Below are 21,223 nucleotides of genomic sequence, written 5' to 3' on the forward strand. Positions count from 1 at the left end.
AGTAGTATTATTCATTTCCAACACACATGCACACACACTTCTAGTCTTCTACTAATGTTAGCTTTTTAGCTACTTTGGCCACAGTTCGGGCATTTACGTTGGTTTCACTTACTTGACTTCATGGCTCTTCAAGTGCCGGACAAAGTTTGATGTGGTGCCCGGTTTGTCCTTTATAGTAGCCTTGCATGTCGTGCATTGTGCCGTTCTTCTCGTACTGTCACTACTGTAGTTTTTAAAAGCAAATTTTATTACTTTGGGCAGATTGGGGACTTCTGTTGCTGTTGCCATCGTTGTTTTTCTGCTGCTTTGGCGCAGTGCCCCAGCTGTTCTGCATGCACTGATTGCAGTGATCGGGCATGCCAGATCTGCTTATTATAATTTCGCCGAAAGATTTTACTGAAAGATTTTATTTGAAAATAGCCGATCTACAAGCTGCTCACAACGCGTCACGACGCGTTGTGAGCTTGTAGATCGGCTATTTACTTGCTGAAAATAGCCGATCTACAAGCTCACAACGCGTCGCGATACATGGCATGTATACTCTGTCTGTAACTACAGTATTATTTCTCTGAAAAAAAAATTTATGGTGGAGAGATGATTCAAAAGTGGCTGTTCTTTTCTCAAACCAAGGTGTATGCAACTGCCTAGAAGTAAAGCACTGAATATGCTAGACACTTATATATTTTTTCTGGGTAAAGTAGAGTCCTTGATGTTTCATTTGAGCTATTTCATGTCTTGGTCATCATATCACATAAGTTTATATTGGCCTTGAAAGAGAAATACCTGGATTTCTCAAAGGGCCTTTTTGCTCAAACTATCGTGCATTCAACTGCCTAGTAAGTAAAGAACACAACATTCTAGAAACATATTCTGTAAAGTAGAGACTTAGAGCTTCCAAATGAGCTATTGTGTGTCACTGTAGTCATATCACACAGTTTTTTATGGAGCTTCGAAGATTAGTGTAAATGGCCTAAAAGCAGGGCCTACTTTAGTCAGCGCATGGTGTTTTCAACGGCCCATAAATATAGAATGCAACATGCTGGACATTTTTGTCGTCTTTCTGGGTAAAGTAGAGATTTAAAGCTTTGAAATTAGCTATTGTGTGTCACTGTAGTCAAATCACACAGTGTTATATGGGGCTATAAACATTATCATACTAAAACGGCTTGTAACTCAAAATGGGTTCTCGGAATGGAACCTTTTTCACTCAAACCAAGGTGTAATAAAATGCTTATAAGTCAACCATGGAACATGCTACAAACATATTTTTTTTTTCTGTATAAAGTAGAGACTTGCAGCTTTAAAATGTGATATTTCTTGACATTGAGGTCATATCACACATTTTTCTATTGGCATTCAAATATCTCTTCAATAGCTGGCATAAGTCACCATAAGCTGATATTAGGGGTGGCAGTCCAAGGGTTAACGGCAATTGGCGATTGGCAGGCGGGATGTTGAGGAATACTGGTTCCTGCAATGCACTCCCTTCCCAGACCCCTTGTTAGGATGTTTTAAGTGGAGTAACAGCCTTCCATTTACATTTCACAAAGGTTTTGCTCGTGTCGTACGTTCCAGTCCAAAAAAGCTTGAGAAACCTGTATCATCCATCCAGACCCAAAGCAAAACCCAAGCTGTAAATTTTTCATCTCATTGTAAACAGCTGTGCCTCGTTATAGCCACACACGTTTCTAACTTGCGGTCACACCGTCACAGTCGCGATACTTTTCAGTTGTGTGATACTTTTATATTGATTTAACTGTAACAGAAAGTTCTATCCAGACTACCGACAGTCCCATCTCCCAGTCACGGAGCAGGGACTGACAGTACACACACAGAGACGAGACGGAGCAGCAGCTAGCGATTTTGGGATTATTTTTGTAGATTGAAAAAATATTGGGGATCCTTTGCTCTTGGCATGAAAATGTTTGAGAACCACTGCTCTAAAACAATATTAGACAAAGTTTGAGCCACAAACACATTGCTCTCTCTCTTCTTTTGTATAAATTAAATAGGCCTATTCATGATTCTGCTTATAGAGAAGTAGCCTATGTTAGTTTGTTTTATGGTAACAGTTGTTTGTGTTGAATGTGCTAATTTCACAGAATTATTCAAAAGAGAAAATGGGCAAGCCATAAAATAATGCACATTGCACTTGTCTTTTCATACGTCATGTGGAAAAAAGGTAAATAAAAAAAGTTACATTAATGTTGTCAAACCTGATCGGAGCATCTCTACAATACAGCGTTTTCTTTCAGTTCATCATTGAATTTAGAGCAAAAAAGGTTTTGCGATTAATTGCGATTAATCGCGCGATTAACTACACAAATCATGTGATTAATCGCCTGACAGCACTAATAAAAACTAGACTAAAATGTTAGTAAGGGACTGTATTTACCAGTCATTTTACACTTTGTTGCATGCTGAAAATAGCCGATCTACAAGCTCACAACGCGTCGCAACACATTGTGAGCTTGTAGATCTGCTATTTTCAGCAAGTTTAAGTCATTACGACGGCATAATGCCCGCCAAAACACTTTTTTTTTTTTTTAAGATATTTTTTTGCGGCTTACGCCTTTTATTGATTTTTTTTAAGGGACAGATAGTAGGCTGACAGGAAACGGGAGAGAGATGGGGGGATGACATGCGGTAAAGGCCGTGTCGGGTTCGGGAGTCGAACCCGCGGCACACCGCGACTGGATCACCAGTCCGGTGCCCAGACCGTTACGCTACGGCCTGGGCCGCCAAAACACATTTTAGTCGACTAAATCAACTGTAGATTTAGTCTACAAAAATATCATGATATTCATAGTCAACTAAAATTAGACTAAACACTAAAACATTCCAGGTGACTAAAACGTGACTAAAACTAAATTAAAACGTTTAAAGAGACTAATGACTGAAACTAAAATGTAAATTAGCTGCATGCCAAAAACAACACTGCTAGACAGGGCTTCTCTTTCCATCTGGTTGTGGATCTATCAGCCAATCAGAAGTCAGAGTGGATGGTATTATGGGATATATGGGGCAGCTGTATGCATTGATTGATTAAAAAAAAGATAATTATTTTTGTCAAATACGTTTTTATTAAAAGCAGGGTATAAATTATTATATCATTGTACAGTAAACATTTTTTCACTTTATTAAAACAAAAAGAAGAAAGGAAAGAAATAAGTGAGGGGCGCTAATATATAAAAGTCTAACTCATGTTGATTAGGTGATGTAAAACAAACATTAAATGCCATTATCAATAATGAGACAATATGTCGGAATTAGCACATTATAACGTACATTGTCCCTTCATTGTCAATGTGTTTACAAACAAACATTAAACCTGTGTAACGCCCCACAAAAAACAGACAAAATGAAAACCCTCAGTCCCTCCCACCCAGACTGCTCAATGACACCGCATAGAATAAAATAGTAAGATGATGAAATAGTCATGGAAATCAACATCTGAAATGATTCTATACAGTCAATTCAAGGATTTTTTTTTATGGTGTTATCATTTTATTATCAGTGATTCAAGTGACTGCAGGGTTCATAGTCTACCTCATCCTGTGGGTTCATGAAAGTAATTAACATTAACTAATATTTAACATGCTGACCTCTGCTAACCATCATACAACTATATAATGTCATAAAGAGATTCATCCAACCTGATTATTACATTTTAGGACATTGTGTAAAAAGTACAGTACAGTTAAGTGTAAAGGTTTGCACGGGAGGAAAATATACCTAACTCCATTTTTGTTTTTTTTGCTTAAATCAGAGCTATTGAACACCATTTACGTCAGTGTGTTGTTTAGAAAATATTGAACCAATGAAAAGTAGTAAAAAGCACGTTGGACAAAACCTCTTAACTCCATTGGACCCTCAAACTGTCTGCTAAAACAGCTAATTAACTCCACCACCTCTCTCCCTCTCATGCAACTAATTGACAATAATATAAAGTCACAACACCAACTGTGATTAGGCAGTATTGCAAAATATAAGGTTTTCTTCATTTCCTGATAAATGTATATTTTCCATGTCCTGAAAAAAACTGAACATGTTGGAGTTATGTGGTTTCTTCCTGACAGCAGAGATATACCGTATAAATATAATAGTGTACATTTTATGGTGAAGTATCTCAATTCCTCAACATGATTACTACTGAGATCATTTAATGTCTACATGAATCCCTTATATTAATCACCTTTAAAATCATTCAAATAATCCTGATATTATTACATATACATTATACTATTATATTGAAAAGTGATAGCAGACAATGGAAACTAAATATTGTGTATAACTTTAGTATTTTTTGATTATTGACAATAGGCAGTAATATATCCATAACATGACATCATCATCATCATCATCATCATGTCTAACTACGTGGTTCCAGAGTCACACTGACCTTCCATGGTAACAACTTCAGAGGGACAGTATTGTTAATACCAGTGTCAATTAATGGAAACAGTGTGCCAGTGAAGGTGTGTGTGTGTGTGTGTGTGTGTGTGAAGGTGTGGATGTGTGTGTTGGTATCAGGATCAGAGAAGGACAGAGTTCCTTTGTTCCAGTCCAGCTGGACTCTGATCTTCTTGGGGTTCTGCTTCAGTGAGAGAACAGTGACTGACCCTGAGGAGGGGAATGCTCTGTATTTACCTTCATAGAACTGTATGGCCCAACGTTGACCCGCTCCGTTCTCCTTGTGTTCTGGTGCAGCTTCATCGATGGGTCTGATAATGTGGTTGGCGTGTTTTTTAGAATCTCGACACACGACACACGCTGGCTGTTGACATTCCAGACAGAACAGTTTGAGTTTCTCATCGGCGTGCAGAAGGCAGAGAACCCCAGACCCAGTTGAAGCACTCTGATGTCTCTCCTGTACGAAGGCCTCACACAGGTTCTTCAGAGCCCGGTTTAGAGGTGGATCATCAATTGAATGTCTCTTCTTACAAACGGGACATTCCTTTATTACCTTATCGCTCCACCATTGCTGCAGACAGGCTTTACAGAAGCTGTGGCTACACGGCAGGAGAACAGGATCTTTAAAGATGTCGCAACACACGGGACAGGAATAATCCTCTTCTGGGCGAGATGCGTTGGAAGCCATTTTGTTTAGAGTTTAGCTACAAATGCCCGAGACAGGAAATGCAGTCAGTGGTGGTAACTCTCCTTTTACAATATTCTACTGAAGTTTACTTTGACTGTGAAAGTGGTTGTTGTTAAAGTCCATTCAGCTGATAGAGCCAGCAGGTAGTTCCAGTGGTCTGGGTCGGTGTTCAGGTATAGTTCCAGTGGTCTGGGTCAGTGTTCAGGTATAGTTCCAGTGGTCTGGGTCAGTGTTCAGGTATAGTTCCAGTGGTCTGGGTCAGTGTTCAGGTATAGTTCCAGTGGTCCTGGGTCAGTGTTCAGGTATAGTTCCAGTGGTCTGGGTCAGTGTTCAGGTATAGTTCCAGTGGTCTGGGTCAGTGTTCAGGTATAGTTCCAGTGTTCTGGGTCAGTGTTCAGGTATAGTTCCAGTGGTCTGGGTCAGTGTTCCTTCCTCTAGGTGTGGATGGAAAGACAGTCTGTTCTCTCTCAGTGGAAGTTGTGTTTGATCTGGCGTCTCTGGTCAGACTGGCAAGAGGTGGAGCTTTGACACAATATCTATAGACAAAGTTCACTCTCTCTCTGTCACACATGCAGGTTCACACACGCGGTTCTGGGCTTGACACACACCTAAATAACAGGTTCTAGGAGTCAGGTGGCCCTATGCCCTAGGCCCTATGCAGGTCAGGTCCGGCATGTCTGGCATTTACCAGAGAGGCCGGGAAGGGTGGGGGCCGGCTGACCGCCCGAAAATAAATAAAACGAGTAAAAATTGAAAATAGAAAAAAACAACACACACAGGCTGCACCCGGCCTGGCCACCGGCTCTATTGGAGAATTGGGCCGGCCCGGTCTATTGCGGGGTTCAAGTGATTGTGACATTGGTGGAGGGGAGGCAAGGCCCGCCAAAACACATTTTAGTCGACCAAATCAACTGTCACATTCACATTCCAGGTGACTAAAACTAAATAAACTATTCAAGAGACTATTACTAAAACTAAAATCACCATAATGCTTGTGATTGACATTTTCATCAATATTTCATTTTTGCCAGGCATACAAAATTTGTGATCAATAAATTGACCATACATACATAATAAACTAAATGTGCTGCACATGTTTTTTTAATTATACTAGAATAAGTTATTTATAGTTAGAGAAAAGTCAATTTACAGTACTTTGTTTACTGCCAAACAAAATGAATGAATGAATGCATTTTATTTGTATAGCACCTTTCCAAACATAATACAAAGTGCTTTACAAACAGGTTATAAAAACAGTAATCATAAAAACATCAAAACAACAAAACATCAACAATAAACATGAAAAAAATAAAACAATTAAAAACAATACTAGGAAAAACACTTGGCATACAGATGTGTTTTTAGAAGCGTTTTAAAAGAAGACAAAAGGCCCGGTCACCCCGAGTGACCAGACGCGTTGCAGGAGGAACTAGGAGGGCCCTATCCGAGGATCTGAGGCAGCGCATGTAGATCTTAAAATAAATTCTGTAGCTCACAGGGAGCCAGTGAAGAGTAGCTAAAATAGGTGTAATATGCACCATTTGGAGGCGAGATATATTTTTCTTGCTCATACCAGAGTATATTGAATTACAGTAATCCAGTCGTGAAGATATGAAAGCATGTATGGCGGATTCCAGGTCTACATTATGGCAATTTTTTTATATATTCCTGATCTGATGGTAACAAGACTGGACTGAAAGAAATATCCGGATCGAAGAAGACACATATGGGTAGATTTTGAAGGTGCGTTTTACCAATGGAAATACATGAATTGGCCTCGCTCTGCGCACATTCGTATTATGAAAGGCATATCGGCCCGTGTTGAACGCACTCGGCCGTGTTGAACGCACACACATTATGGCTTACCGCGTTCCTGAATATTTTAGCATTGTGGGAGTGTCCATATGTTAATTATTTTCGCTTTGCGCAATTTGCTATTAAGCCCCTTGACCTAAAGACACTCAGCGCATAACGATTAGACGTGGGTCTGACCACCTCATAAACGCAAAAAGCACTGTTTGATTTGACACTTGAGCGGCTCTGAGAGGCTGCTAGAGTGTTGCCATGTCTGTTTATTATAAGCGGCTTATTTTTCTGTAAAGTTGCATTCTGTGTGGTTGCTTTTCTTGTTTCTAAAGTGGTTATTTGGGCTTTTCTCCTAATGTTGTTTAAACCAGTGATCCTCACACAGCACATTCCCATGTCAAGGATCCCCAGATGAATGCATTTGCCCAACTAAGGACGGCTAATCCAAAAATTAAATAAAATGATTACTTTTGAAAATAGCAGATCTATACCAGCTCACAATGCATCACATTCATTCATTAAAACTATGAACTCTGACTGCAGGGGGATATATAATGATCAGTATAACTTTATATTTGTGGACAATCAAAATATGTTTTTTTATTTTAATGTGGTGTCATTTAAATTAATCTGGATATGGCAGACTCACTATTTAGAAAATAAAAACATGGCACTTCATTTAAAATAGGTTACAGACCCCTGTTATATGCGCTTCTTTTGGGATTATTTTTATAGACCTATTTAGTTTCTATGGGACATGAAAAATGTTGAGATTAGAAACGGCCATAATTCTTACATTTCTCAACCTTAAAAAAAAATAAAAACATCTCCATAATCCTTGGGAACTTTGCTTTCATACGCTGTATCACACCCGATTCAAGTCTTCTTAAATAAAATGCTACGAGCGAACTCAGCGAAGACCATACCATCGGGGCCACAGCATTACGCAGCACGCATTCAACTCATTCCTTCCTCGTGATTTGAATGAAATAAAATATAATAAACGTTATTTTACTGTTTTTTTTTTCAATAGAAACAAATAAAGAGCGTGTGTAGGCTACTGTGTGCAAGTGCAACAGTGCATATACATGCATGCACTAGGCTATATTTCTTCCGTGTCGGGATGGTGATTGAGCTCTTCAAGTTCACAGCCCGTTTGTCTTTCAGAAAAAAACGTTGATATTAGCCTATAAACACTCATGGTTCTCTCATTTCTCAACCGTTTTATTAAATGTAAAAATCTCCATATTCCTTAGGAATCTTGCTTTCATTCGCTGTATGGTACATGGTTCTATCGTTATCGAATTAAACAATATCAAACGAACTTGCATGTTCGGGGGTTAGACGATTCTGGGAACATTACGCATGGATTGCCAATTTGCCAATATGCTGCTATCTACTTGCAGTTCCATTCCGATCTGAAAGGTATAGGTGGGTCTGTTATTTTGAGGCATAAAGGTGACAGCATGCAGTGCAATAGGAATAATTAACCCAAATGTGACAAAGGCATGTCATGTCTTCTATGGTGCCAGCCTGAAGAAATGTAATACCACGATCCCCAAAGTGCGCATTCCGTATGTGACATCAGCTGACTGGTAAATAGAATAGTACGGACATGTTGATTGGGTACGTCTCAAACACGCCTTAAACACACCCATGACTAATTCAAGGCCGTTTTGCGCACTCCGCGGGGTGTCAAAAGCGCTTCTTAACATGCCCAAAATTGCAATATGACATACCACACGCCCCCAGATCATAATACTGTAATTAGATTAGTAATATAGAAGTAAGTAAAATAGAAGTCCTAAATCAACCCCCTAGAGTGCGGGCTGAGTGTGTGATGTTTGCGGATAGGGTGCCAAGTTCAGAGTGAAATGAGTGTGTTGAGTTTGGGGGGCCAAATATGATTATTTCTGATTTGGATTAATTTAATTGTAGAACATTCTGAGACATCCACCTCTTTATGTCAGAGAGACATGCAAGAAGGCGTGGTACGTTTCCTGCAACACCAGGTTTAACGGGGATATACAGCTGCGTATCGTCCGTGTAACTATGAAATTGGATTCCATGGTTCCTAATGATTTATATGTTGCCAATTGGCAACATATAAATTTGTGAACCTTGTGGAACGCCACATTTAAAAGGAGCTTGTGAGGAGGAGGCTTCCCCAATCACAACTGAGAAACTTCTGTCTGTTAAGTATGATCGGAACCACTCTAATGCAACGCTGTTTATGCCGACCAGGTTCTTCAGGCGTTCGATTAAAATGGCGTGATCGACAGTGTCAAAAGCACCGGGGGGCACGGTGGCACAGTTGGTAGTGCTGTCGCCTCACAGCTAGAAGGTCCTGGGTTCGATTCCTGCTGGGGACGCTGTGAGCACTGGCGGCGTGTTCCCTCCTCCGTGTCATCAGTGCCCATACCCGAGGCGGGGGTTGGCGAAAGGGCCTTTCTGTGTGGAGTTTGCATGTTCTCCCCGTGTCCCCTAGGGTAGATACCCTCACAAAAACATGCAGTAATCCTGGTCTCTAAAACTACCTCCCCCTGGCCAGCAGGGGCGCCTGATGGAGGGGAAAGGAACTGGTCGGAATAACGTGTCCCTTCCACGCGCTACGTCCGGCTGGGGAAATTCCCCCCTGTCAGGTGAAAAGAAGCAGCTTGGACTCCTCATGCATAGAAGGAGGCATGAGGTCAGTCCGCTGCCCCCCCAGGTTGGCAGAGGAAGTGTAGCGCCCAGGATTACAGATTAGATAATTGGCACTGGGTGAAAAAGAAAAACTGGGTTGCAAAATCGTAAGTTAAAAAAAAACAAAAAAAAAGCAGAGCTCAGGTCTAAAAGGAATAAAATTGAACAGTCACCGGAGTCTGCATTTAAAAGAAGGTCGTTCGTAACTGGAGATGCCAGGGTTAAAGAACCACCAGGTCATTAACTGTGGCTTGATGAAAGTTTATTCCATATTTGTGGTTTCAATACTAATTATCAGTACAGTTAGTGCTTCCATTGCATGTTACATAACATGAGAAAAGGGTTTAGGTGCAGAGGTGAGTGGGTGCGTGCAGTGATGTAAATCGGGTGTGTTTTGTGTCCCAAAACGCATTTTTTTGTTTTGGGCCGCAATACACCAACAACCTCTGCATCCACGGGATGCACTACTGTACTCAGAATACACAGTAATAATAATCCACGTGAAAAAGAAAATTGCGGGGAAAATAATAATCTACACGACACGATCATTTTGCATGCCCGCATCCGACCTCATCCTTTGTTATAAAAAAATGTATCCACGTAGGAGTCGTTGTAGAACCACTAGTCTGTAACAACACTGTCAACACAGCACTCTGTGCGCTGCCATGTTGCTCAGCTCTGACCGGGGAGCGGAGCGCAGCCTCTAGACTAGAGCTGTTTAGAGACAGAGAGTGACGACAATGGACTGATCAGTGACGCATGCAGCCCCACGAATAAGCAGTGAACGGAGATGTCGCAACTCTCTCAACTAAACGGCGCTGCCTCCGACAGAAATATTTAGGGGAACATGTTTTAGCGTGACAAGCAGACCCGATTAAATGGGAAACACACATTGTGTAATAACACACGCCCATATTTTGACAATAATTGCAACTGCAAACAACTTTTGGTGGGTGTATTAAGCTATGTTAAATCCACTGTGAGGTGAGTGTGTGCGTGTCATATTATGGTTATTATAGAGGTCGCTTGCTTTTCAGAGGACAGGGTTACTTGAGGTCAGGTGGAGATCAAGTTCTACCAGTTCTACCATATCAAACCCAAACTATTTGAAGAGCATGCCAGGATTTAAAGGAATGCACTGACACAGCTAGTTCCATGCAAGGGCTACTGACTTTGATCAGAGGTGAACGAGCTTCTAATGGCCCCGCCCCTACACACTGTAGGAGTTTTAAAGTTGTCGGCGAGTCATCAGATCGTTATGCATTTCACACTGCAAGAGTCTTTTTTTTAAGTCGGCTGTCGTTATATCTTTGTGGCTTTCACACTAAACGATTGGGCTAGGGACTAGGGATCACACACTGCAAGAGTTCACCATGAGATCCAGACCCGATATAGAGTTCACCATGAGATCCAGACCCGATATAGGCTACATCATTTGTTTTTTATTCCTCTCTCTGCGACTGCGTGCACGCCACACACAAGAATAGCCAGGCTACACACAGCGAATTGTTTGTGATAGTAGGATAGCCTACAGTTCGTGCGTTAAATCTTCATTTTCATGAAATAACTCTCCCTCTCCGTATGTGTGCGCACACTAGGGCTGAACCCAAAAAATTGATTAATCAACGTTCGATCGATAAGCACGGGAGTCGATCTTGAAATAAACAATCAAATAGTCATTAAAAAAAAAGCGGACCCTTTTGGTCCGCGAGCCGGCCCATTTTGGTCCGCGAGCCATGCTCGCGCCTCGCAGAGCCTCCTCCGTCCTCACGTGTTAACAAGGAAGTCAAGCAGCTACAGTCATGCCATCCACGCCTTAGCGGTCCACGCAGGAAAAATAAGTCAAAAGGGACATGGTTGCATTTTAAAATATGCAAAGAAGTCCACGACCACTGTGATGGAAAAATAATGTGCCACGTTATGCAAAGTTGGCACCTATTTAGCGAAGAGGATTCTATCCATCCCTGATTCCCTGCCACTACAACCCCTTCGGAGCGCATCTTCTCCAAAGCGGGATTTATTGTCTCTTTTCTGCACTAATATAAGTACGGCAACTACAGTAACTATAATATTGCACTCTCAGAGACAGAGCCTGCGGCTGCACATGGGCCTCGCGGAGCCTGCGAGACAGCATTTTTGTATTCTTTGAAATGGAACGGCTTTACGTGTCTGTCTCTCTCTCTCTCTCTCTCTCTCTAAGCAATAGCAATTTTCTCTCTCTCTCTCTCTCTCTCAAAGCATTTCTCTCCCTCTCTCTCTCTCCCTTAGTGGTTGTGGCCCCATGAAGCGACCGCTTATATTGCTTATGTCTAGAACCCAGCAGACAGTCCTGCTCATCAGGGGCCCTCAGGGGTCCTTATATTCTGTACAGTGTTTTACAGCCGTGCTCATCAGGGGCCCTCAGGGGTCCTTATATTCTGTACAGTGGTTTACAGTCCTGCTCATCAGGGGCCCTCAGGGGTCTTTATATTCTGTACAGTGGTTTACAGTCCTGCTCATCAGGGGCCCTTATATTCTGTACAGTGGTTTACAGTCCTCATCAGGGGCCCTCAGGGGTCCTTATATTCTGTACAGTGGTTTACAGAGTTGTTGTGACCAAACAGCCCAATGAGCAAACTACTCTAGGCCAGGGATAGAATTTGACCTGTATTGGGAAATGTCCGTGCACAAAGTAGGGGAGAGCCGCCAAGGATGTAACATTTTGCACGTTTCATTTTTTTACTCAGAGATCCGTTTATCTATGTCGTATAATTTAGATAAATTAACTAACTATTACTATTTTCACTAAGTCAGTGAAAATGTGTTTGAAAGCTCAAGCTCATCTCCAAAGGTCTTTCACTCAGGCTCCTGATTACATTTCACATCTATTGTTCTAAAAACCTTTGAAGCTGCTCGAAGGTGCGAATGAAACCAGATCCTATTGTTCTTGCCACAAGAACATGTGTTTTGCATAGGTCCTGCGAACAGTGGAGTTTTTTTACTCTGGTTTCCATTCCAAATAGTCCACCGGTTAAACTCTAACTTTTAACAAATCTGTCACTATAGAAAGATGAGACTCTAACTATTAATAGTGAGTTTAACTCGTCTCCTTTAAAATGTACGATAAAAACATAGGGTTTCGCTTCACCGTGTTGGTTTTACCTCTTAAGAGAAAGTGTTCAGTTTTATTTTATAGTTCCGTTAAACATTTCCTAACTACAAGTGTTTCCATTTTTCATATACTTTTAAAGGTATGATTAACCATGTTCATAAGTTTGTCCACAGTTTACATTTAAGTTTTGTTAAGTTTTAAAACGGTTTATCATCTAAAACTTATCGCCCCAGTTAAAACGGATCAGTTTCCTTTTGTCCTAAGTCCCGCCTCGCTCCAACCGGAAAGAGTTATATCATTGGTCAAAAGTCAGGAAACGCCTGCCGTATGTCCGGGAGAGGAGGGACCTATAGTTACAATATAAGGACAGGGTGGAGGGTTGATCGAGGTTCCTGGATCCGGTCAACTCATTTTCGGCTACCGAGTTTACTGTGTGTTGTTTAATCCGGAGAACCACAGAGGACGTTTCCTTTGTCTGTGCTTTGTCTCGACTGCTGGACTGTTTTTTACTACAAATAAAGCTGCCTGCTTTGTAACCTCACTACATCGGTATTCTGGCCTCGGCCTCTTTTCCTGCACTGCTGCACGCTGAAATACACCACATCTACACATGTAATATTTTCAGGCAACGGACATACACATGTCTGCTACCATAAACCACTTCAAGTTATTTTTTTCATAAAACAGGTCGGGAGTTATTAAACCGAACGTGGACGCTGTTCCAGTGTTACAATTGCCGCGCATGTCGGATTAATTGTAACGGAATGCATGATAAATGTAACAACGCTAAAAAACATCATTAAACATATCGTTTTCAGCTTAAAGCAATTATATTTCATTGATGCAACTCCTTAGCATTGTTTTCATACCATGGATGTGATAAGAAAATAAGGGAAATATTAAATAGTATCGGGTGTACCACTTTGGGCTTCTTTTTTTTTGGTCAGTTCAGTGGGGAAATACATTGATTAAACAAACGTTTGATTTATTGAGTTGTACAATGTTATACAACCCTACAATAATTTTAGAATACACTACACAATACAATACAATTTTAGAACATATAATATTGGCCAATATGTCAACTGTGTAAATATGACCTATAATGGTATTGAATGGAGCCGGCGTGTGTTACAATTGATCCACTTTTGCAAGTTGTTGTTTGCCGTTGCTTACAGACCAGAATGAACGTGCATTCCGTCTAAACATGATGCAAACTAATGAAGAACATAAGCATGAAGACATCCATGTGGATTTTTATTCACCAACATCAAAGAAAAAAATTGTAGCACACATATACTCCAGGTGTAAAATTTTAGCTTTTTGAGAAAAATCAGTTTTTCGCCAATAGCTCCCCGTGGGATGAAGGTAAACACTTCAAACTTCCTGGGCACGTAGAGTACGTTGCTGTACACATACTGACGCGATGGCGTCATGGTGGCGTTGACCAATCAAGAGATAACGTCCATGTTACAACCGTGAAGCGTTACAACCTTGGCGGCTCTCCCCTACTGATTAATATAATAAAGGTTTTGTATTGTTGTATATTTAATGTGTGGTTGTCTCTCCTGGACAAGTTTCAAGGCACACCAGTGTTCCTCTGGTAGACAATATATTATTATTATTATTATTATTATTATTATTATAATACAACAATGAAGCCTCATTTTGCTGTGTTGATGATGATGTCAAAGTGAAATTGAGGCGAGACCGTCTGTATGTCCTGCTATAAGTAATCATCGTCCTCATTGTCAAAGATATGCAGATTCTCACCTCTGCTTCCTGCTTTATGCCTTCCCTGACTTTATTTAATCTCTCTCTCTATCTCTCTCTCTCTCTCTCTCTCGCTCTCGCTCTCGCTCTCGCTCTCTCTCTCTCTCTCTCTCTCTCTCTCGCGCTCTCGCTCTCGCTCTCTCTCTCTCTCTCTGGCCAAAAGGTCAATATTTCCACAGAGGGCTCAACCATTAATTGGGAGCAGGGCGTCTTGAACCATGAATATGCAGTGGTATTGAATGTGCGTGCTACCTGGGCTTGCCCATGTGTGTTTTAAGTGGGTTTTACCTGGGTCCTAGGTGGGCCAAATGTCTCCTCATTGCATTTTTTATTAATTACAGTAGAATATATATAGCTAGATAGATAGATAGATAGATAGATAGATAGATAGATAGATAGATAGATAGATAGATAGATAGATAGATAGATAGATAGATAGATAGATAGATATAGTATAGCAGTGACTGACTGAGAAATCGAGCGTGCGTCCGCAACTGGTTGTGGCCTCCATCAAGTGACCTTTTGACCAATGCGGCCCTCGCCCCAAGTTGAGTTCGACACCCCTGGTTTAAAGCCTGATTGATACTGTATTCCAGTCCAATGCTGAAACAGATATTATGGAGTAAAGAAAATCAGATGTTCTGTTTAACACACAAATGCTTTGTTTGCAGTGATCCCTCAGATGTGACGATCAAACCCTTAAATGGAGGCAAGATATTTTACAGTTTAACAATAAGTCCAAAATGACTTGAAAAGGACTTACACAGTAAACCTCACTGGGAATTCAATAACGTGCGTGCACCGCACACCAGGATTGAGAAATAGGAGACAGTGTGACAAAGGTCAATTAATATTGCGCTTCCTATTTTAATCTTTCCCTTGCACGACATTTTTTTTCCGAACAGCCAGAAGAGTTTTAAGCATTATGTTATACTTTAGCTATTGCAAAATTGCAGATCTACAAGCTCGTAGTGCGGCACCGATTGCTTGTAGGTCTGCTTGTAGGTCTGCTATTTTTGAATAATCGATAAAATGTGGCACAAATCTTTGAATATGTATTCTTTCAGAGCCAAAGTTTTTAACTCAAATCTTTGCTTCTGGAGGGTCCCTGGAACAACATATTTTCAGATGGGGGTCGGTGGCCAATTACATATCATCTTGGGGATCCTTGACATGAAAATGTTTCAGAACCACTGACATAGAAACATAGGGTTTTTCATAAAACTGTCATGATATAGAAGACATTTGTAGAATCGTTTCCCCAGGTCAAAATGGGTTAAAAAGGAGAGAGCCAGGATACCAGCATGGCAGACAGTATAATGTATATACTGTATATATACAGTATAATGTTTTGCGAGGATGAAAGAAGAATATTATTGTCAGACTGACGCTGATCACACAAAGCGTGGGCATGTCAGCACAGCAGCAGTTACAGTCACCACCACTGTACGCCGTGCCAATTAGGACGCTATCTCCACACGACTACATACTGTACAGTACAGTAGCACATACTTTGCTACATAATACATCTTCTGTTGGCTCATAATGCTCATGCTGTACTATATGTGTTCTAACTACAATGTACAGGTGAAGGGATGTTATGGAAAGAAAGGTTGCAGCTAGAAAACATTTTTACACTCATGGAGCTCCATGTCTTGTCGGTGGAGGAAAGTAACTATAATAGACATTTAATTCAGTACAATTTTGAGGCATTTGTACTTTACTTTAATTGAGTATTTCCTAATGTCAGTGCTTTTACTTCTACTCCACTACATCTCAGAGGGAAATATTGTCTACATTTATTTGAAAACTTTAGTTACTTTGTAGATTTAGATTAGTATTACACAACATGCATTAACGACCACTTTGGCCTTGTACCGGTATACATTTTTGCCATTTGAAAATAGCCGATCTACAAGCTCACAATGCGTCGCAATGCAACGCATTGTGAGCTTGTAGATCTGCTATTTTCAAAAGGTTGTTTATACATGTGCATTCTGCACATTCTGGGAGCGATAGAGAGTGACACACAGACACACACACACACACACAGCTGTAGTAAAGCATGCAGTCACACAAGGACACACACACAGCTGTAGTAAAGCATGCAGTCACACAAGGACACACACACACACACACACACACACACACACACACACACACACACAGCTGTAGTAAAGCATGCAGTCACACACACACACACACACACACACACACACACACACACACACACACACACACACACACACACACACACACACACACAGCTGTAGTAAAGCATGCAGTCACACAAGGACACACACACACACACACAGCTGTAGTAAAGCATGCAGTCACACACACACACACACACACACACACAACCCTAGCCTGGTTAATAAACCAGACCGAATCAGCCGTTGGCAAAAATTAATTGCCTGCCGGCGGATTACAGTCTGGAGAGGCTCAATTGTACGCCCATTTCCTACACCAGAGAAATGGGGCGGCCAATCAGGACACGGTATGCAATATGGGCGGGCTTTGGTACAGTGACTTTCAATGCTTGAGACCTTTGACTGACAGTAGCTCTGACCAATTGTGTCAAAGAGAAAATGTTTCAACCCCCCTCCCTGGAAATGAAATCCAAGCTGAGCCTACCCAGACTAATATCCCGCGGTGCGTGCGATATTAGTCTGGTTTAACACATCACCCCCCCACACACACACACACACACACACACACACACACACACACACACACACACACACACACACACACACACACTCTCTCTCTCTCAATGGTAAAGTGACAGAATGTAAAAAGATTATACACATTTTAATCAGATTGATCACAGCTTACAAATGATTAATAACCATTAATAACCATGTCCACCAAAATATGCCCTTTTCTTGTGGGAACCCAAAGATAAGTGACTCTGTCTAGCTCTCTCTATCTCCATGTCTCTCTGTCGTGATTTGAGCTGCTATGTGTAAATTGTGACTTTTATGGCAATTAACAGACAGGCTAGATAGCAGTGTTGTTTTCGTCGACTAAAACTAAGACACCTTTCTCCACTGACGAAAACAAAATGGGAAGTAAATTAAAACTAAGCTATGATGACTACGTAAGACTAAATATACTGTTGAATTAGTCAACAAATAAAAACTAGACTAAAATGTTTGTAAGGGACTAGTGGACAAGAGATCCTGTATAAGTCATTTTACCCTTTGTTGCATGCTGAAAATAGCCGATCTACAAGCTCACAACGCGTCGCAACACATTGTGGTAAATGGTGCATTTATATAGCGCATTCATCCAAGGCGCTTTACATAGATTGTGCATTACATTCACCCATTCACACACACATTCATACACCGATTGCAGCGGAAGCTATGCAAGGTACCAACCAGCACATCGGGAGCAATTTGGGGTTCAGTGTCTTGCCCAAGGACACTTTGACATGTATAGACAGGAGGAGCCGGGATTCGAACCACCAACCCACAGATCATTGGATGAGCTGCTCTACCTCCTGAGCCACAGTCGCACAGTCGTGAGCTTGTAGATCTGCTATTTTCAGCAAGTTTAAGTCATTACGATGGCATTAAGGCCCGCCGAAACACATTTTAGTCGACTAAATCAACTGTAGATTTAGTCGACAAAAATCTCATGATATTTATAGTCAACTAAAATTAGACTAAACACTAAAACATTCCAGGTGACTAAAACATGACAAACTAAAGGAAAACGTTTTTATGAGACTAATGACTGAAACTAAAATGTAAATCTGCTGCCAAAAACAACACTGCTAGACAGGGCTTCTCTTTCCATCTGGTTGTGGATCTATCAGCCAATCAGAAGTCAGAGTGGATGGTATTATGGGATGTATGGGGCAGCTGTATGCATTGATTGATTAAAAAAAAGATAATTATTTTTGTCAAATACGGTTTTATTAAAAGCAGGGTATAAATGATTATATCATTGGTACAGTATACATTTTTTCCCTTTATATTAAAACAAAACGAAGAAAGGAAAGAAATAAGTGAGGGGCGCTAATATATTAAAGTCTAACTCATGTTGATTAGGTGATGTAAAACAAACATTAAATGCCATTATCAATAATGAGACAATATGACGGAATTAGCACATTATAACGTACATTGTCCCTTCATTGTCAATGTGTTTACAAACAAACATTGAACTAAAGACAAACATTGAACCTGTGTAACGCCCCTCAAAAAACAGACAAAATGAAAACCCTCAGTCCCTCCCACCCAGACTGCTCAATGACACCGCATAGAATAAAATAGTAAGATGATGAAATAGTCATGGAAATCAACATCTGAAATGATTCTATACAGTCAATTCAAGGATTTTTTTTCATTTTATTATCAGTGATTCAAGTGACTGCAGGGTTCATAGTCTACCTCATCCTGTGGGTTCATGAAAGTAATTAACATTAACTAATATTTAACATGCTGACCTCTGCTAACCATCATACAACTATATAATGTCATAAAGAGATTCATCCTACCTGATTATTACAGTTCAGGACATTGTGTAAAAAGTACAGTACAGTTAAGTGTAAAGGTTTGCACGGGAGGATACCTAACATTTTTTTATTTTCTTTTATTTATTTTTGCCTTAAATCAGAGCTATTGAACACCATTTACGTCAGTGTGTTGTTTAGAAAATATTGAACCAATGAAAAGTAGTAAAAAGCACTTTGGACAAAACCTCTTAACTCCATTGGACCCTCAAACTGTCTGCTAAAACAGCTAATTAACTCCACCACCTCTCTCCCTCTCATGCAACTAATTGACAATATATAAAGACACAACACCAACTGTGATTAGGCAGTATTGCAAAATATAAGGTTTTCTTAATTCCCTGATAAATGTATATTTTCCATTTCCTGAAAAAACTGAACATTATTACATATACATAATATTATATTGAAAAGTGATAGCAGACAATGGAAACTAAATATTGTGTATAACTTTAGTATTTCTTGATTTTTGACAGTAGGCAGTAATATATCCATAACATGACATCATCATCATCATCATGTCTAACTACGTGGTTCCAGAGTCACACTGACCTTCCATGGTAACATCTTCAGAGGGAGAGTATGACCATTGTAAATGTATGGAAACAGTGTGCCAGTGAAGGTGTGTGTGAAGGTTTTAATGTGTGTGTTGGTATCAGGATCAGAGAAGGACAGAGTTCCTTTGTTCCAGTCCAGCTGGACTCTGATCTTCTTGGGGTTCTGCTTCAGTGAGAGAACAGTGCCTGACCCTGAGGAGGAGTATGCGCCGTATTTACCTTCATAGAACGATATGGCCCAATGTGGACCCTCTCTGTCTCCTTTCCTCTGGTAAGACTCCACTAACACACCCAGTACCCAGAATATATTCTCTCCAACCTCAACATCCCAGCTGTGAGTCCCAGAGTTAAAGCCCTCAGAACCCACGACATGGGGCCAGCGGTCAAACCTCTCTGGATTGTCAGGAAGCTGCTGTACATCTCCACGTCTCACGCTGGTCAGATCATCAGACAGGATGAGGTCTGGACGGGCAGTGTTGGGGTCCAGAATGACAGGAGTGTAGGAGACGATGTCCTTCATCTTGTCCCAGACTCTGAAGGCCAGGTTCCCCAGGTGTTTGGCCTCGTCTATCAGTGCTCCTGAGACCGGCTGTGGGTCCTGCAGTGCAGTGAGCTGGACTCTTTCCACTGTGGTCTTGTAGTTCTGCAGGAATGAGACATGTCCGGCTCTCAGCTCCTCCTCTGTGGCTCTGATCGTGTCTGAAATGGTTGATATGTCTCTGTTCAGACCCTCCATCTTCTCCTTCATCATCTGACTCTTCTGCTCCTCTTCCTCCCTCAGTGCAGTGATCCTGGCCTCCTCTTCATCATGTAGAAACTGATGCATCTTCTTAAACTGTTCCTTCATCTGCGTCTCGGTGTGCCGGGCCCGGACCTTAATGTGTTCTGCCGTTTGGTCGTAGTTAGTTTTAACTTCATTAAAAACCTTCAGTTTCTCCTGTAAAGGCTTCAGGGATTTCTGGACTTTCTCCTTGTGTTCTGGTGCAGCTTCATTGATGGGTCTGAAAATGTGGTTGACGTGTCTTTTAGAATCTCGACACACGACACACACTGGCTGTTGACATTCCAGACAGAACAGTTTGAGTTTCTCATCAGTGTGCAGAAGGCAGAGAACCCCAGACCCAGTTGAAGCTCTCTGATGTCTCTCCTGTACGAAGGACTCACACAGGTTCTTCAGAGCCCGGTTTAGAGGTGGATCATCAATTGAATGTCTCTTCTTACAAACGGGACATTCCTTTGTTTCCTGATCGCTCCACCATTCCTGCAGACAGGCTTTACAGAAGCTGTGGCTACACGGCAGGATAACAGGATCTTTAAAGATGTCGCAACACACGGGACAGGAATAATCCTCTTCTGGGCGCGATGCGTTGGAAGCCATTTTGTCTCAGAGTTTAGCTACAAAGACAGGAAATGCAGTCAGTGGTGGTAACTCTCCTTCTTTTAGAATTATTCTAATGAAGTTTACTTTGACTGTAAAAGTGGTTGTTGTTAAAGTCCATTCAGCTGATAGAGCCAGCAGGTAGTTCCAGTGTTCTGGGTCAGTGTTCAGGTATAGTTCCAGTGGTCTGGGTCAGTGTTCAGGTATAGTTCCAGTGTTCAGGTATAGTTCCAGTGGTCTGGGTCAGTGTTCAGGTATAGTTCCAGTGGTCTGGGTCAGTGTTCAGGTATAGTTCCAGTGGTCTGGG

At 41.1% G+C, this 21,223-nt stretch overlaps 1 protein-coding gene across 1 annotated transcript; it reads right to left on the reverse strand.

The window, feature by feature from the left end:
- Window positions 1-4,264: 4,264 nt before the first annotated feature.
- LOC310874471 (E3 ubiquitin-protein ligase TRIM35-like) lies at window positions 4,265-20,916 on the reverse strand (the record flags this gene model as incomplete). The annotated part of the gene is made up of 2 exons (XM_083787281.1): window positions 4,265-4,372; window positions 19,480-20,916. The coding sequence occupies one exon, from the start codon at window positions 20,914-20,916 to the stop codon at window positions 19,504-19,506; it is 1,413 nt and encodes a 470-aa protein (XP_083643407.1). The 3' UTR covers window positions 4,265-4,372; window positions 19,480-19,503.
- Window positions 20,917-21,223: the final 307 nt, after the last annotated feature.

Source organism: Protomyctophum parallelum (assembly GCF_964188405.1).
Source record: "Protomyctophum parallelum genome assembly, chromosome: 17".
Lineage (NCBI taxonomy): Eukaryota > Metazoa > Chordata > Actinopteri > Myctophiformes > Myctophidae > Protomyctophum > Protomyctophum parallelum.